The 18801-nt window shown below is 36.2% G+C and overlaps 1 protein-coding gene across 1 annotated transcript in view; it reads left to right on the forward strand.

Annotated features, from left to right (window-relative positions):
• The first annotated feature begins 758 nt into the window (after positions 1-758).
• LOC122840344 (syntaxin-binding protein 5-like) overlaps positions 759-18801 on the forward strand; it is a 42084-nt gene continuing 24041 nt past the window's right edge. The window contains exons 1-2 of the mRNA XM_044132658.1: positions 759-862; positions 6320-6869. Coding sequence (XP_043988593.1) covers positions 6702-6869 — 168 coding nt within the window. The 5' untranslated portion in view covers positions 759-862; positions 6320-6701. The remainder of the gene's footprint in view (positions 863-6319; positions 6870-18801) is intronic.

Consider the following 18801-nt stretch of genomic DNA (forward strand, 5'->3'; position numbering starts at 1 on the left):
TGGTCCTACCAGCTGTTCCTAGGTTCCAGTGTGGGACACAGTGATGCCAACCTTCTTCCTTTGAAACACCAATTTATCTGATTATCTGCTGACTGACATAAGATGAATTACTAAATTAAAAATCCACTGTAAGAGGGTTTTCTTTGTAAAACAAGTTGGCAGGGCTGCATGATATCAGATAATAACAGGATTCTGATGGTAATGTCAATCCAATATATATCTTGGTCAATCATCTCTTTCTCTTTTGTCATTGATTTGAACACTTGCTGTGACCTCTAGCACAGCAGGTGAGAGAGATTCTATCAACTTTGAGAAATATATTTGAATTATTTAGTGTTAATTTAATCAGTTTGAAATATAAAACTCAAAGTATGACTATTGCATTCCAAAAAAAACAAAAATAAACTTATTGCAAGTTTTAGATGTATTTTACTTTTTTTGCTGTATATTTCTTGACTTTTTTGCACTTGCCATATTAGTTACAAATGGAATTTTACTGGAAAAAAATGTCCAGATTCTTCTGGTGAATTTTATTGTCTAGCATTTTTAGTTTCTGACATCCATCTCAAGTATCTGAAATCTTACTGGTCTTATACCAAACTGGCAACACATCTGAATGTGATTTAACCAAACGACAAGGAATACGATTATTAATCTAATTCACAAATTCATGTAAATGGCCTGCAAAATAAAACATGTAATACAGGGCAACTCAAAAAATTACGTAAAAAAAAAACAAAACACCTCCATTTGGTAGAATCCAGTGATGTAATCAGTGATATCAATCAGCCGTTTAAGCAGGAAATGCTGGGCCGGCCCCTCCCATACACCTACTCAGGCTGTCTAAAAGAGACAAACAATGGTAAGTAAAATGAAAAAACTGATACTTTACCAGAAATGTACCTTGAAACAAACAAAATATTTATGTTCATCTAATTTAGAAGTTTAGAAGGGTTAGCTTTAACTGAAACAAATGCAGAGATGTAGACTGCAATTTACTGCTACCACAAATAAACTCAGGGTAGTGAGTAAAGCAAAGTTTCAGCAGCACTTTTTAAAGAATTATGACCAACTAAAAAAACAATTCAATAAATCAGAAATGTATTTAAGGGACAAGTGGTAAAAACAAACTAAACCTTTTGGTTTTAATGATTATGCTTTTTGGTCATTATTGTCGTAGTTTGTAAAATTATGTAGTCTTGAACTTCACATTTTATGTCACAAACTATTTCAAATGTTTTAGTGAAGTCACAAACAGTTTCATCTGTTCAGATTTACTTCTAGCAGAAATCTCACTCGAAGACTGCCTAAAACTGAGAATACTTTGTGGCAGAATAGAAAATGATGCCAGAATGATTTATTCCTAGATACTGTGATACTTAACCCCAGTCAAGTGTCCTTATTCTATCCTTGGCCTTGCAGCATTTGTGCACTTGCTTGTTTTTGAGAATTTCTGTTTAAGATGACATTTCTTGGACAGACTTTTAATTACACCAGCTTCTCAAAATTAATCAACCTTGACAAATCATCTCTGAGGTGAAGCTGACTGAACACAGGGGCAATATTCCCTGTAATGGAGAAGTCAAGCATATAATCATTGTTCGGAGTTTCTCCTTTTTCCCCTCAATGGATGGTGAGCTATAATTATCCTAAAGGGTTTCAAGACATCCTTTGATGGGTCTTGATAGCAGCCAAACATCAAGCTGAAAATGGAAAGCACGGTGTAATGAGTCTGTTTGTGACTGCCATTTTAAACAGAGATCACATCAGCACAGCAAGCTTCAGTTGCAGACATGTGATTTAGTACACAAAATATCCCCACCCAAAAAAATTACAAAATTGTTTTGTGTTTTTAAATCTTGACGAAGGCTGTTTCTGACCTGCGATTAGCAAGCAGCCTGATTACCATGCAACTCCCAAAACAAATCCGTATGTGGGTGCTTGTTCGTGTACTAATCGTCTTTGAACCGAACACACATAATGACATTGTTGTGATGTCCTGAACATTATGCACTTGTGCTGCAAACAGACACAGTGAGAACATCTTTAAGCAACATGATAATCAGAATTCTAGTGTCTGGATCTCAATTGGACATGTTTCAAACTATCACAATATAGTAATACTTATACTTTCTGCAACATTTGGTTTATTTTCCAACTCATCCTACTGATGGTAATACATAATACTTAAGCAATAAAATAATTACCATTTAATGATCCAAGAGCAAGGGTTTGTGGGTTTGAGACATCTTACACTATCAAACCTATGTCTTCTTAAATGCCATGCTTTATTATATTACTCTGTTGCATACAATTTGAGTAAGACTCAACCTCGTAATGGATGTAATAGCAAATCTCCAACAATGAAGGACCATAGACAGAAAAAGGGGAAATTAAATAATATACAGTAGCAATGACTTAAAATAGAATGTGAAAAGCAAAGACAGGTTAGTTCTTATGTTTTTAAAAACCAAAGTCCATGATAGTATAATAAATAAATCAAGCTAAGTATACACTCCTATTCTAAAAGCAGTATCAATGCAGTTACAGCCTTTCTTCAAACCACCACAGACACACAGCCCTTCCACCAACAAGACCCAACACTGAGCCAGAACTGGTTTTTAAGGTCCAGAAATCACTCTCAGAATCATGCTGTCAGTAAGGTGGTTTCTCTCTCATGTTCTTAACCTGCAGATTCATCAGCTACAAAACAAATAACACAAACTGAGCATATACTCCTTCATGTAGCATCTCATCTTTTCAGAATTTTCTTATTTTAATAATCAGATCTTTTTTCACATACTGAGCATATGTGAAAATATGCCAGATATGACATATGAATTATTTTATTATAATTAAATCATAAAGTTTAACTATGATATATATATATATATTTTTTGCAAAATACTTTAAGTTGTAAAACTTCTCAAAACCGATATTTAATGTGCTGATGGTACCTGTAATATGGTTCAAGAAATAAATTATTTTTCCAACATCACCTATCAGTTTCATAAGGTATGAAGAGCAGAGACTGAAATGTTTTTGTGGCTATAGTGACATGCAGAGTCTGCAAAAAATGCTACTTTAGTTTTTTTTCTGTTTTTCTATTTAATTAGAGAAGGAAAAATAGCAACCACGTGTGTTGGATATTATTAAGGAGGGCCAGGAGGCAGAGGCTGGTGATGTAAGTGATTATGCAACATCACTGGTCTTCATCATCTAAGTGAGGTGAAGATGCTTTATATTTTGTTTATCCTTCAATGCATATTAGGATGGCCCTAAATCTGCAAGGGGTATTAATAATTGTGGGTTTAAATTTACATTCAAAAATGAGATGTTGTTTTTTTTTAAATCTAATTCTATTATCGTTCTAATTTATACTGTTCTATGAAATATTTATAATTCAATGTCAGACCTAAGTCACAGTATTTAATTATACTGCGCAGAGTATACAGAATCAGGTAATACATCTTTTTATATATAATCAGCTGTGGAATAACGTGTTGTAATTTCACATTCTGTGAGAAGGAAATGTGAGGGAAACAGATATGAGGAGGCTTAAAGAAGTAATTCCTGCTCAACACAATCAAAAAGAATCTACAGCCTGCTTGATATTTCCATTCTACAGCTTTATTAAAATACTATATTCTCAGCAGTGCTGATTTTAATAGTCATGACATTTTTGCGAGGCGTGAAACAAATGTGGTTCAGACTCTGATGTTGCGGAGAAGAGAAATCTTTCAAAATTGGGGACACCAGCCATCCAAGTGACCTCTAATGTGAAGCTGCATTTATTTTCCGGCAGTACGCCTGCCGGGTTTAAAACAAGGTGGCCAGATAGCTGCTGGAAAAAGTCAATATCCATAATTGGATCCGAGTGTAAAAATTCCTTAAAATGAGACATTCATGACTTTTTGAAGAACTGTGAATAAATTAATAAAATCTGTAAATGTGAGAAACAGAGCAAAGTGAGTGCTGTAACACACACAAATGATCCTTTTATTGATAATATGTATGCCTCTTTCTTTGTTTTAGACTTAATATTATCTCAGCAGTCCAGCTCTAACCATCAAAACTCAGATTAATCTGAATTGTGTTTAATCCAGAATTTTATTGTTGCTGTGCAGGAGCCTGCTGCAGGCAAGAAGTCACTGAGTTCAGCTGTGGGTTTGCAGGTACAGCAGAGGCTAACAGAGGAATAAACCGACATGTATCCTGTCACACAGCTTCTCTGCTTTACTTTTCAGTCAATCAATCAATCAAACTTTATTTGTATAGCACATTTCAGCAGCAAGGCATTTCAAAGTGCTTTACATCAAATCAAACACAAAAATACAATGCAACATAGAATCAACAATAAAAACACAACATAGTCAGATTCCGTCAATAAATTTGCAATTGATTACGTTTCAAATAAAACTCTAAACAAGTGGGTTTTTAGTTGAGATTTAAAGGAAGTCAGTGTTTCAGCTGTTTTACAGTTTTCTGGAAGTTTGTTCCAGATTTTTGGTGCATAGATGCTAAATGCCGCTTCTCCTCGTTTGGTTCTGGTTCTGGGGATGCAGAGCAGACCAGAACCAGAAGACCTGAGAAGTCTGGAAGGTTGATACAACAGCAGCAAATCCTTAATGTATTGTGGTGCTAAACCATTCAGTGATTTATAAACTTTTGAATGGAGCTAAAGAGCTAAATCTATATGAATTTAAATATCTTAAGCACTTCAGCTTTTGTGGCTTTATAGGGAAGTATGGGTCATATCCCAACACAGAGGCTTTCTTTGTTGTACAAATAAGATGATTTTTGTGCTGACTTGTTTAAATAGATAAGCACAGATTTACTTTAAAAGTTTGAAAAATTAAAATGCATGTTATTTTAGCAAGTATGAAGGTATTTGTACATTAGACAGGTTCCTTCACTTTCACTCATTGGCCTTGAATCGATTTTCCTCTATTATTAGTGGTATTGATTATATCTCTTTTACTCCCTTGTTCCATTATATTTTGCATTGAGCTTAGAATTTCTTTAAATTGCCGTGTGTTTAGTGTTTATCATGTATTCTTTTATTATTTTTATCTGTTCAGCACCATTTCAGCTGTGGCTGGAGCTATGGCTCTTCATAAGATAAGAATAAAAAAAGTTGATGAAAAAATAAATAGATTTCTTATTTTTTGTGACCTGAACCTAAAATGGATTCTTGTGAAATGTGAAACCAAGTGCTTTAAAGTAGAAATATAACTTCTCCGAATGTGATTAGTGCTAATGGTTAACTGTCTTATGCAATTTTATGCAGTTCGGAAGGACTCAATATTAAAACCCCGAATATTAGTTAATATTAACATGAGCTTTGTTTGATCAGTAATGCTTCATCACTTCAAAATAAAATGCCACACCAGGAGAATCGACATGAATTAGCACGACTGAAAATGATTTTTGTAACTGTTTTTGCTTTCGTAATGCAGACAAATTATAAATATTGTTAATATTTGCATAAGTTAACGTAGTGTAAAATGTGATAAATGAAGCAATCCTTAGGAGAAATTTACTCGAAGAGAACTGCAGTCCTCGGTTTTCCAAACCAGCCACACGAAGTAGTTTCTGATCTTCTCGTATCTTTATGGAAAGAGTGTCAAGTTAATCTTTGTTTTCTGTAATATGTTGAAGTGGATTACTCCATTATTGTGGTTTGCTTGTGTGTCCTGGTCATGCCGTTTCTCTGATTTAGAGCTTTGTAACCAATCGTTGAGGAGAAGGCGGAGGAGAAACAGAGAGGTGGGGCGGGGCGCAGGGCTGGCTGGTTATTTTAGTTTTATGCCCCCCACCCCCCAGCACCACGACAGCTCCCCGCCACTTGTGTGTGGGCTGCAGCGAAGCGACGCTCAAAACGCGGCAGGATCAGGTTAAAAACCCCGACTCATATCGATCTGCAGATGAACCACGAGTTCACAGCGCGAACGTAAAGCTTCCTCATCTCCCCTCCTTCTGCTTGATGCCTGAGTTGTCTCGTTTTGTGGCCTGACTGAGAAGACCAACCTCCTTTAACTGCATTGCCTCTGCGTCTGCTGGCTTTTGGCTCCTCATTCTCCTCCTGTTACTGGCGGCTACCGTGTTGTGAAAGTGTGTGTGTGTTTGTTGTTGTTGTTGCTGTTTGCAAAAAACAGAGGGAAGAGAGTGGACTGACCTGTTCGAAGTTGTCTTTCTTTCTTTCTTTCTTTTTGGATTTTTTCCCTCCCTTATGTTAAAGCTTCTTTCTTATGAAAGGATCTCTGCTCTGTTCTGCAATTAATGAAATCAAGGAACTGAGGTGCGGTTTTTGTTTCAGGAGTGGATCTTACTAGAGGATGCAGGGAGAAGATGAAGTTGAGTAGTTTAAGTGGCTTTTGGTGCATAATCTGAGATGAGATAGACGACCTGCATCTGCAACGTTGGCTGAAATCATCCCATCAGAGTGGACCATTTTATATGGGCAACACATTAAGCTCAGGATGAGGTGCATTTGTGACTTTTTGAACTGCACCTAAGAAAAAGAGGGGGGTCCCTCTATACATCCTGCTTTCACAGGAAGATACGCTTTTTCCCCCCTTTTGCTGTCAAACGAATTAGGGTTGTTGCATCAAAGTGAACACTGGGAAAACTAAGGAAGCAGATTTCCTTTTGTATCCTCCGTTTCACTCACTTTAAAGCATTCGACAGATCGAGTGAAAATGAAGAAGTTTCGGAAGGTGCTGGACGGTTTGACCACCTCCTCTCCGGGGGGGACGATAGGGTCCCCATCGTGCGGCAGCGCGGCTGGGACTCCCACCGCGGCGCCAACTCCCAAGGAAATCGACGTCCAGGAGACGCTGGTGTCGGAAAACTTTCAGCTGTGTAAGGTAGGTAAATTGATTTAGCTCGAGGTCTGCAACATCGGGGACAATGCAGAGTCGATAAACGCATCGACCTATTAGACTTAAGCTCAATCCATTTATTGTTGATGTTTCTTGCCAATGTTTGGGGTAGTTTACTGGCATTTAAGGATCAAGCCCCTGAAAAGTTAGTTTCTAGGTCTGCAGCTGTTCGTGCCGCGGGGATCTCTAGTCCGCGGTATAAACGCTTCAGGACCAGGGACAGCGATTCTGAACACAATATTAAGCATTCAAATTCTCTCTGCTCTTCTATCAGACTTCACGCTTTTCCAAATGAGATTAGTTGTTGCGCTTAGTTGACATGTTAGGCGCTTTTGTTGCAGAAATGCTGCTGAAACTGCCGATTGTGGAAGTGTTACAGTACACAGTTCATCTGTATGTGCAGCACGGCTCCCGACATGAGCATGCTGTGTAGCCGCAGTAGCTCACACACATGTGCTACAAACAGTGCAAAGGGAGTCAATGAATAGCAACCAGCCCGCGTTGCATCAGCAAGCGAGCACGAATGTTGTGGCAGCGATGACATAACTGGTGTCCCTCCCTTTGCATAAAAAAGTGCACATCAAGCCAGCGAAGGGGCCCTGCAGTGCTGTCCTAGCTGATGCGCTTTTCACTGGGAAGGAGGGAGAGAATGAGGGAGGGGGTGAAGCCTGAATGCATGGGTGGGGGTATTTATAGCAGCGACTGCCGTGCATAGCAGCCAGTTTTCTGAATGCATTTTGATGCGTTTATTTATTTTATTTCTGTAAAAAAAAAATTCTGGGGTGCATTGTGGGCATGGCTGTTAATAATTCATTGAGAAGCCTGAAAAAAAAAACAACAAAAAAAAAAACAAAACAAAACAAAACAAAAAAAAAACAGGGTGTTTTGCAGAGCTGGATTATTACTGGGCAAAGTGAAACTGGTTGGGGAGGGAGTGGGTCGGAGAAGACCGAGGAGGGAGGTTGATTCACAAGCTGAGAAAGATGCTGCAGAGCACCGTATAGCAAGTAAGAGAATTTGCTAGAAGAGAGCAGAGCAATATAGACTGGTCCCATGCAGAAGGCTGCTTCCCCTCACTTAATGGCTCAATACATTGACTTAACTTCTCTTGAGAAAGCTGTAAATGCAGAAATATTACCTTCCAATCTACTATCACCAATAATTTGCAGCTTATTTTCCTGTTGTATGAGTAGATTTGGTTTCTTTTTCTCCCAGCAACAGAGAAAATGGGGAGAGATGGGGATCTGGATGTGTCCCCATCTTTTTCTACATTATAAGAAATATGAAATGAAAAGGTTGTATGTAAGACTGACGTTGTGTTCTATGATAATAGCTGCATTTTGTATCTCCATGGTGAGGATGTGCAGATATTTCTGCTCTCCTTTGTCAAGCAGAAGCAGAGCATGATGTTGTGCAGAATACAATAAATAAACTGGTTAATCTTTAACTTAGATTTTTGTCATGAACAGAGAATAAACCGGTTTTACACAAAGGAACCCATCTTTCTAAATTTAAGTGTATTGGGAAATTTAGATTCTATGAAGAAAATTGATACGAGCCATTGTTTAGATCAAAATGAGCAAGCAGAGACACTGAAACCTGTCTGTGGAATGTTCTAGCTAGAGATTTTTACATTTTTATATTTATTGTCAAATAAACAGTAGGAGAAACAAGGACGATATCTAATTTTACCCTTCCATTCATTATCCCAAATATATTTAGACAGGATCTAGACTTTCTGGAGTGGATGTAAATCTGTCAGCTGGTGCAGTACGACGTGTGGGAGGGTTTGGCAAACTTCTCAAAGTAGTCATGACTCCTATCCTTACTGTGGAGTGTAGGAAGATGCATTAACTCATTTTTTATGTAATACAGTTTTTTTGTTTACATTTGTTACAAAAAGTTCTGGTTGAGTGATTATAGCTGAGATGCTGAAACAAGCTTTCAAATGAAATCACTCTAAAGGTTGAAGGTAATGAAGGAAAGGGAGGTGGGGAGGAGTTTCAGTGGCTCTGCATATTATTTTTTCTAAATGAGGGAAATATGTTAATTTTGTGATAGAGGTAGCAAGATAAAACACCAAACTAAACTCCATGGCACTAAGTGGTAGCTGAGATGTCAAATATTTAACCTTTTTTAAATATTTTTTTATCACACTGCTTTATTTACTACTTGGTAACACACAACAAAGAAAACACCAAAAGTATGTTGTTGTTTTTCTAACAAGAGCAAAATCTTGATGGCAGTTAGTCATATGTATGCCTGTGATTCAGAGACTAAAGGTTATCTCACTTCTTCAAGAAAATGTTACTCACAAACATTTATGCGACTCTCGGAACACAGAGAAGGTCACACTAGTACGTACTGGAGACATCAGTCTTAACAGAGGGCAAAACAGTTGTCAAAATACTAACAATCGTGTGATATTGTTGCTTAGATAACCAAGAACTGTGCATTTTTTTGAGCTTTTTTCAGACCTAAACCCTTGATTGACTAGAAAATACTTTACAGAGTGCTACATTTCTCAATTTATTACCAGAAATATCAGAAAAAGAATTCAACTCCGATTAAAATTATATTTTTATGTTTTTAACACATTTGTTTTTAAAATATAACTTGCAATCCTTTAATTTCACCTGGACTTATTCACATTTTGTCATGCTAAAGCTCTCAATGTCAATGCCTTTTTTTTGGATTTAAGTCAATAGACTACACAAGTACCACACAATTGTGCAGTTGTAGGACAATGGTACTTGGTTTTTATTTCATTTTACATATCAAATTGTGAAAAACATGTTCATTTGCAGACCTGGAAAAAAATAAGACTCCACTGCAAAATTATCGGTTCTCTGATTTTACTCAAGCATACAGATATGTTTGAGTAAAATGAATGTTCTTTTATTCTAAGAACTACTGACAACTTGCCTCTGAAATTTCAAGCAAAAATGTAGTATTTATTTGCAGAAAATTAAAAATAGTCAAAATAATGAAAAACATGGTGCTTTCAGACCTCAAATAATGCAAAGAGAACAAGTTTATATTCATTTAGCAACAATAATACTAATGTTTTAACTCGGGAAGAGTTCAGAAATCAATGTTTGATAGAATAATCATGAGGTTGTCAATGGGGTTCAGTGCAGTGGACTCTTAATTTTTTCCAGAGCTGTATATTGATCCCCATTTACTCTGATAACCCAAGACAAAACCCATTGTAACAACTGGCTTCAAATGTCACCTAATTAGTAGGTTCTGTCAGTTTAGACCTAAATCCAATTTAGTTTGTGACAACACATTGAAAATCACCAAATGCCTTCCACCCAGTCTAATTAATTATTTTGCAAAGTATAGTGACCAAAATGCTTTATTTTGTTCTAGGAAATTACATAAAATCATTAAAATACATCAAAATTTGTGACTGTTTTGTGATGTCTTAAATTCCATGTATGGTCCAACAAAACAGTAGAATGTATAACTTTCACAGTTCATGGGATGTTTAATCTGTTGTGCCATATTTTGTGACAGAACTTTGATCAGGCATGACCAAGTTGCCAAAATTGCAATTATATGCTTTAAAGTGGAGTGCAGCCTGCAGTTTCAATCACAATCACCAATGACACTGCCACTGAATAATGCTTCTTCTACATCTGAAAATGAACGAATTACTTTGATCATCAAGTTGGTACAATTTGATTTTAATGACTGTCATTTAAATTTTTTGAAGTCTTTTCATCCAAATGACTTCATTCATATTGCATGTGTGACTCCCATTTACTCCATAACCTCTCTGACGTGAAGTCCTGTCTGTAGAATTCAAAAAAAGGTTCCCATATTCATACTGATTATTCATGGGATTTCTGAATAATAAATTTAAGGATACTGAATAGAAAAATCTAACCTATTATGATGCATAAGCCATATTTTGATGACAGATGACAAACACACCATTGCACGTGTAGATAAAAACAATCTACACTTCTTTTATTCTAAGAACTACTGACAACATGCTTCTGAAATTCCCAAGCAAAAATTTTGTATTTTGTTCAGTTTATATATATATATATATATGTTTTTACCTACACGTGCAATGGTTTGTTTTCAGACATGCCTATCTGTGACAAAGCTACCCTGTCCTGCATCCAATCAGAAAGCAGCCCAGCAATGGGCTTATTAGAGTGCAGCTTTTCTAAAGTGATTTGGGTTGGGTGGCTGAAAATGTTTGAGGTGCATGATGTGCAAAGGTGTGCACAGGTATTAATTCCCTCAAAATGAGGCTTTATAATTACAGTCCTGTGTGTGATTAGACTGAGGCAAGAAGTAGAGGGTAGGTGAGGTTAAGGACTGTAGAAATTGGAAAACCTGACCATAATCATTCTCTGATGTGTCAAACTGTTTCTTATCTTGCCTTGTAAGTTGGTGCATCTGCAAATGCAAACACAAAGAGCATTCTTTTTATGTGCTTGTGTAGAAGAAAACTGGACTTCTAATTTACTTGGTTTAAGTTGTGCACATTTTATACAGGGAAAACAGGTTATTTGAACAAGGAGTGAGTGAAAGAAACCATTAGTGTTAAAAAAAATACTCTAAAATAGAAGGTGGCTTCAGGTTTAATCTTTCTAACACATACAGGGAAGCCCTGAGTCATCCCAGGCAGATTGACAGCATTCACACCTTGGGACCTGCGACTAAAACAATTCACGCAGCATCGTTAGAGACACATTTCAGATGTCAGGCAACAACAACCCAAACATTGAATTGAATAGAAGTTACAGCCAGTGACTGACCTGTCCTAGTTACTCCTTTAGTGACCTTCAATACCCATCAGTGTCGATTTTTTTTTCCGATTACAAAGACTGTTGCTTTCAAACATATTCAAAACTATGTCTTTTTGATGAGCGGGGTAACTTCTTCAGGAAATGAGAAGAGCAGTTACCTTTTACCTAAGCATTTAGAATTGTGATGTCTGAAAATGTAAATAAGCAGAAAGGGATGGATGGATGGATGGGTGAATGGATGGATGGATGTCTTAAAAGTATGTATCACTTAAGATGCATCTCTGCTTTATGTTGTGTATGCGTATTAGGCCAGGGGTGCATAACTAGAGTCTTTATGTTACCATGTAAATTTGTTTTATCAATATTGATCAAATTGAACACTCTACAAACTGCACAATGGGACTTTATAATTACAGCTTTTAAATAATCTGACAATTATTAGCTGAACTAACCAGAAAGGAAGTGACATGATATGTAGGATTTTGTTTTTTTCTTGGTTTATTTGGATTTCTTGTTAACTTCAGTTTTTTATGTCATTCGTATTTATTTTAAGCTCAGTCAGAGTATTTTAGTTATAGTTCTATGTCTTATTTTTTGTTTTATTTTGAGAACCTTATTTTTCTGCATTCTTTATTCTTATTGCTTCTGTGTTCTCTTGTCACCTTTTTTGGTTTGAATTTTAATAACTTTTTTCTGTCTTGGGTTGTGTTTCTGATTTGTTTGGGTTTCTGATTTCTATCGGCCATTTCTCCTATTTTCTCAGTTCATCTTCAGTTATTTGCCCTCCCTCTCAGCTGCACCCAGTTTCTAATCAACCACCTGCTCTTTGTTCAGTAATCAACAGTAGAGCTTAAATATGTCTCAGGTAGTCAGCTCCTTTTGCATCGTCCTGTTATTGTCATCAGCTTGGTTCCTTCTGTTCTACTTGAATGTTACGTTGATTCTTCCCTAGACTTTAGTTTTCTAAGATTTTCTTTTTTTGTAACAAGACAAACTGTTTTATTTGTACCTGCCTGCCTCCTCACTGCATTTGGGTGCTGTTTTTCACTATTCTATGAGAATAAAGGCAAAATATTTGCCACGTCAGCGACTCCAAACATTTAGCTGGCTGGTGTAGGTCAGTTTTCATCAGAATAGATGGAGCATCTGCGTAATAACATCAGATATTAGGGAGACTTATTAGTGTGACATTTGAGTTTATGTATATACCTCAGCAATGCGGTAAATATATTGAAGCCTCTTATTTGCAGTACTAATGGCAGGAAATAGTTTTGCCTGGATTTTGTAATGATAAAATTATGCTTTTACATTACGCTAGTGAAACACCAGACAAATATTTAGTAGTGTGGCAGTAGTGCTGAAGATGTGAAGATACAGCTATGTTACTCAAAGGTATGTTGATTATTTTATTAATTTTATTTTTATTAGTTTTATATCTATTTTATATATACATGTTTATATCACTGCTTGTAGCTCACAGGAATCTCTTCATGACTTGAAGCAAGTACTGCAGTCTGCTGAAGAAAAAAAGAAAGCTTAGTTGTGTTTGCTGCAGTATTGCAATAATTGCATTTTTGTCCCCTTAGCCATAAAAAGTTTCTGTTAAATAAAGGAAAACGTAATGTATACTGGCTTTCTCTTATCAACTCCACATCTGCATATAAATATTCATTTCTAACCTTTGATACGTAATTCTTTGTGTGGAATTTTTAATATTTAAAACGGTGTGCTGCCAGGTCATCTTGACCTCAATGCATTTTTTAATCTGCTTTAATAAGTGGTTAATCTCAGAAAGAGATGTACAATTAGCCAGAACAGCAGCACAGTTTCATTTTGAATTAGACTCTCTTTTTATATAGTTATCATTTTTGTCCTTGTTACGATGCAAAGATGAAATTCATTTAATGAAAAATGTTTTGCTTGTTATAAAAATAAATCTGCTTTATTTAAAATGTGTTTGTTTACATTGCTTAAATTTAAATACAAAAATTCTAAATGAAATCCTATAATTATACTAATCTTCTATTTTCATTGTCTGTCTCATCTAGAAAGTATCCGTGCTACATTATGCTGTTTTTAGGATTACACAGCTATTTACTCAACCCTTCCACAACCCCAACCATCTGCTTGTAATATATGTTTTTGATTCTGTCTCTCTGTGAACAATAGTGCAGTGATGCAAGACAAACTTCAGATTTGTTTTCTCAATAAAGGGATATTCCATCATATCATACACAGAAGCATCTGAGATGCCTTAACCTTTACAAATATAGCATTAAGGCTGAAATAAGAATGAGATGTAATGGATCGGCTTAAAGAAAGTGTTCCTTATGTATTTTGTATTAGAGGGAAATTACATATTTTATGCTTTGTGTATGTACTTTGCAGAAACCTTTCAGAAAATGATGCTAGTTGAAAAACTACAACTTTCTTATTCTTCTGAAGGAATTTTAGATGAGTGCATATTCTTAACCTTATGTTCTAAGTTTAGTATTTTGCTGATAACCTCCGCTTTTTTCTATATCTCCTTCCTCCGTCAGCGCAATATATTTGCTTGTAAGGATGACATCACCCTCACTCCCTCAGCAGCGACCCCACAAGATCTCCATGGGTGTGATGACTCAGTGGGTTGACTTCCAGCTAGTCTCACATTACCATGTGTCGGCTGCCTGTCAGAAGCCACAGTGTGGGATCAATTAAGGAGTAGCTGATGTCAGGCTAGGAGGATAGTATAGAGAAAAAAAACAACATATAGGATACGTTTTCTGTAATCCATATTCAGGTAGAGCATAAAATTCTGTTTTCCTCTGCATCTTAAGAAAACACTGAACCGTTTAAAACACAATATTCACAAATTTCTGTAACACCTTCCAAATGCTATGTAAAACCTCTTGCTGTTGTGTCATACTCTACATTTTGTTGGTGTCTGTGACAGCATGTGTCTGAGAGAGTGAACGAGAAATAGACGCCTCTTGATTTTTGTGTGGGCTTTCAAACACTTTGTCCATTCAGTGACAGCAGACTGCCTGCCTCACCTCACGCTGTGCAAATATAATCTAGTGAGCTTTTCAAACAGATCACCGCTTCACTTAGTTTTCAGTGTTTGCACTCTCAAGTAGAATGAGCTCATGCAATGCTTTTTTTGTATGATGTGGTTCATTTAGAGGATAAAATTCAAGTTGCATTCATTTTTGAGAAATAAAACAACCTGTGGAAGGGATTATACCTCTGAATTTGTCACTAAAAAAATCCAACAATAGCTAGTGGCCCATCTTTCCTTTCTTGATGCAGTTGCTTAAAGTTTTTAAACCTGTATTATATTGTTTTCATAGAAACATCCCTACTCAGGAAATAGAGGTAATTAAAGTCAAACGAGACCCATGATGACACAAAATATGTCTGCACTGAGAATTCTCATACAGAACAACACACAGGTGTCTCAAGTGACTTGTTTCCATTGTTGTCATATAGTATTGGCTCAAGATAACGCATTGTTGCAAGTCTTGATTTGTTGGATGTTTTAACTTTTTAACTGTGTGATGCTTTACCTGAATTTGACTTACTGCATTTTAACAAGGATCAAATTGAGAATATGATTCTATTTTTCTGTGTGGCTCAAATATAAAATCATTTATATTGATTCAATTACATATTTCTGGACCCGAATCAGCCTCTTAAGTTGCCAGATATTTCAGTCCTTGTAAATGAGTTCAATGTAAACTGGAGTGAATTTAAATTTAATTATTAACCTCTAAAATGGAAACGGTTCTGTAATGGACTGGCGATTCCTGTGACTGCTTAAGGTAGGCACCTGCTCTCTGCAACTCTGCAAGGACAGTAAGATACAGAGACTGGATAGGTGGATGGTCAGTGTGTTACGAACATAATTCCCATCATGCAATTTATGTGCTTGATTGAGTCAATCATTAGACAAGTGCAAACCAATACTTTTGGAGTAAAATTGCAATCTAGGACGACAGGTGAAAATTCAGCGAAGCTTCAAATCAAACATGACGTTTGTTCTAGATTTATTTTAATGTGTAAAAGTTCTCTCTCATGCACATTTGTTTAAAATTTCACAAAAAATGTACTTTGTCTCTTAGTAGGAAATCATACCTCATCTTACTGTTACAATGCATTTTCAGCATATGATTTAGCGAGTGGTAAAAACACACTCTCATCCACGAGACTATTCAGGGAACTACCAATTGCATTAGCTTGAATGTATTATGAATGTTTAATAATTCATAAATGCGAGAAGCTCAGCTTTTAGGACCATCATATGGAGCAGAATACCAGGAAATACGTTTTAAAGCAACAGATTTTTTTCATTCCCATTTTAAAATATTTATTCTTTTAGTTAACACAAGACATTCAGGAAGACATACAGGTCTTGGTATTATTCGTCCATGTTGAATTTATATGTGATGGACAGCCTGGCTGTTTTGGTTTGTAAGGTTAAACCACATGTATTGTAGATCCCCGCATGATTGCTTTGTGACCTTAGGGATGCATGGAAGCACAACACAAAACCCCAGCCTACAGTCTTAACAATCACCCTTCCACCCTCGCACACATGTGTACACATTGCTATGCGATTACGTAAAATGAATTATGTATTTTTGGATATCAAGCCCACGCTCTCATCTAAAGTGATATGTGCTTCACATTAAAGGGTCAAATGCAAAAGAGTGATGTTAAATGCTGTCGCATAGAAAGAGGCCGAACGCTGCATGTGTCACAGCAACTTTTTATTGGGAGTAATCAAATGAAAAATTATTTACTTTCCAGAATAAGGTCAGGTATTAACAATAATGTGAAGACAGGAGAAGAGGTAAAACCTGAAGATGGAAGTAAAATGTTATAAAGTCAAACAAATTGGAAGGAATTTCTAATAAAACTTGGTGAAATATTAGCTCTGCTAAACAGTGATGCAAAAACATCAGCAACATTACATACCTTTTAGTGAAATATGGGTGTGTATTTATTTCTATAAGAGCAGATTAACGACTCATCCGGGAGTCACAAAAAACCCAGGACCCCTTATAAAGAACTACAGGCCTCACTTGCTTCAGTTAAAGTGATTATTTGTGTTTCAACAATAGGAAAGTGACTAGGCAAAAATATGAATGTTCCAAGGCCAAAACAAAAATGCCCCCAGCAAGTCTTGGTCATAAAAAAATTATTGTTTTGAAGGAGCCCATTCAAAATTTGATAGAAATGCTGTTGAATGATCTTGAGCAGGGAATTTGGGCTGAAAACAACCTCAGGGTGGCTGTGATGAACAATTCTTTAAAGAAGAGTGGGTCAACTTCCTCTGCAGAGATATAAAAGAGTCCTTACCTGTTTTCACAAATTCTTGAGGGCAGTGGTTGCTGCAACCAGTTTGATTGTCAAAGGCAATTATGTCTTCATATATTATAGGCCAGGGATGTTCGAGTAGTTATTCTCTATCGTCTTTGGCTGGCATAAAATTGAATTGTGATTAGATTGGAGATATAGAATAACACATTAATGGGCCAATCTTTGTGTTTACCAGTGCTACTGCTCATGGTCACATAGCTTGTAACCTGAACTGGTGATCATCATTGAGGTCACAAATCAAGCGTAAGAGCCAGAACTGTGACAATCCTTTTGAAGTTACAGATGGCATCTCAGTGGCTTTGATGATAGTGGCCAGAAACGGTTACACAGCAGGCCATGCTTTCATAATAAACTAAGAGGAAAAACCTGCAAAATGGAGTATGCTTATTTGAACATCCTTAAATTAGAGACTGCACTCAAGAAAACTCCCTGATGACTGGATGAGTGATTTCTTAAGTAATTTCTAAGCTCTCTTTAAGAATTTGGGAAGCACCATGAGTGAAAAAATGTCTTTGAGCTACTTTTTCTGGCAGTAGCACTAAGCACAGACATGCTAGAACTTGTAATATTATTGTAATTATTATTAATTAAATGTAATTATTAATAATCTCAATGGTCAGTTATTGGTGCATTTTTTCATCAAAAACTGTTCTTTATAGTTACGTTTAATACCTTCAGTATCGTTGGTCCCATTCTTATCTAAATCTGCCTGCAGTTCAAGGAGTGTGTTCAAAGAAAAGAAATGTTTCTAACATGTAACCCCAAAAACGGCCTTTGCCAAAATAGGTAGTAGCTATGAGTAAATAAAAAATAAAGGCAAAAAAAAGTTCAATATACATATTCAAAAAATAAATATTAAAAAAGAGACCAATCCTAAGTAAGATTTAAAATGACTATAAAAAGAGTAAAACAATAAAGATGCAAGATGCATCTGATTCTTGCACCAAACCATCAGGCTGCACATGTCATCTGTAGCTCTACAGTCTGCAGAGAAGGAATCTTTTATGGGTTCATTCATTCATTTTTAGACTTCTCACACACTGGGTTCTCACCCAGTGTGCATTTGATGGCTGTTCTGAATGTGTATGCGTGTGTGTGTGTGGATTTAAGTGCAACACAGTATTGTAGAGTTGCTAATTAGATGTGGTTTATTTTCAGTGATGAAAGGAAAGTCCCTTCATCATTTCACTTTCATAAATCATCAGGATGTGAAACTTCTGAACTACTTCATTCATGTAGAAGCTGAAAGAAGCATTTAGTATCATAAGCATGAATAGCTGAGGTTTCAGTCCGGATCTATGAACCAGCGGCCAATAATTCTCGTACTCATCAAAATCCATCAAAATCACCCAAAACTTCTGTTTAGACTTGTTAAATAATCTAACTGCCTGAAGCTTCTTCATAACTTTATTCCTTGTGTCATAGATACTCTGTCTACTAACTAAGGGGCTTCTGGAGGCAGTAGGTGGAGCTGGAACAGAGTAGAAGAGTGTGGATGCAAATGGATGCCACATTTTCAAAAGTGATGAAAAAGTGACCTGAATACTTTTGCAAGACATTTAGATTGTGATATGTGTACTTTTATTATGTAAAACAAAAACAGTTAAGGGTCAATCAAGGACAACTTAACTGTAACTTTTAAAAATAATTTAAAATATACTATTAAACTTTAACTTTCAGCTGAAAAATTAATGCACAGACGTTACTTACTTTTTATGGATAATTGGCACAAGGCCATGTTTTTTTTTAACCAACCAATTTTTTTCAATATTTGTTCCCAC

Source organism: Gambusia affinis, linkage group LG11 (assembly GCF_019740435.1).
Source record: "Gambusia affinis linkage group LG11, SWU_Gaff_1.0, whole genome shotgun sequence".
Taxonomy (NCBI): domain Eukaryota; kingdom Metazoa; phylum Chordata; class Actinopteri; order Cyprinodontiformes; family Poeciliidae; genus Gambusia; species Gambusia affinis.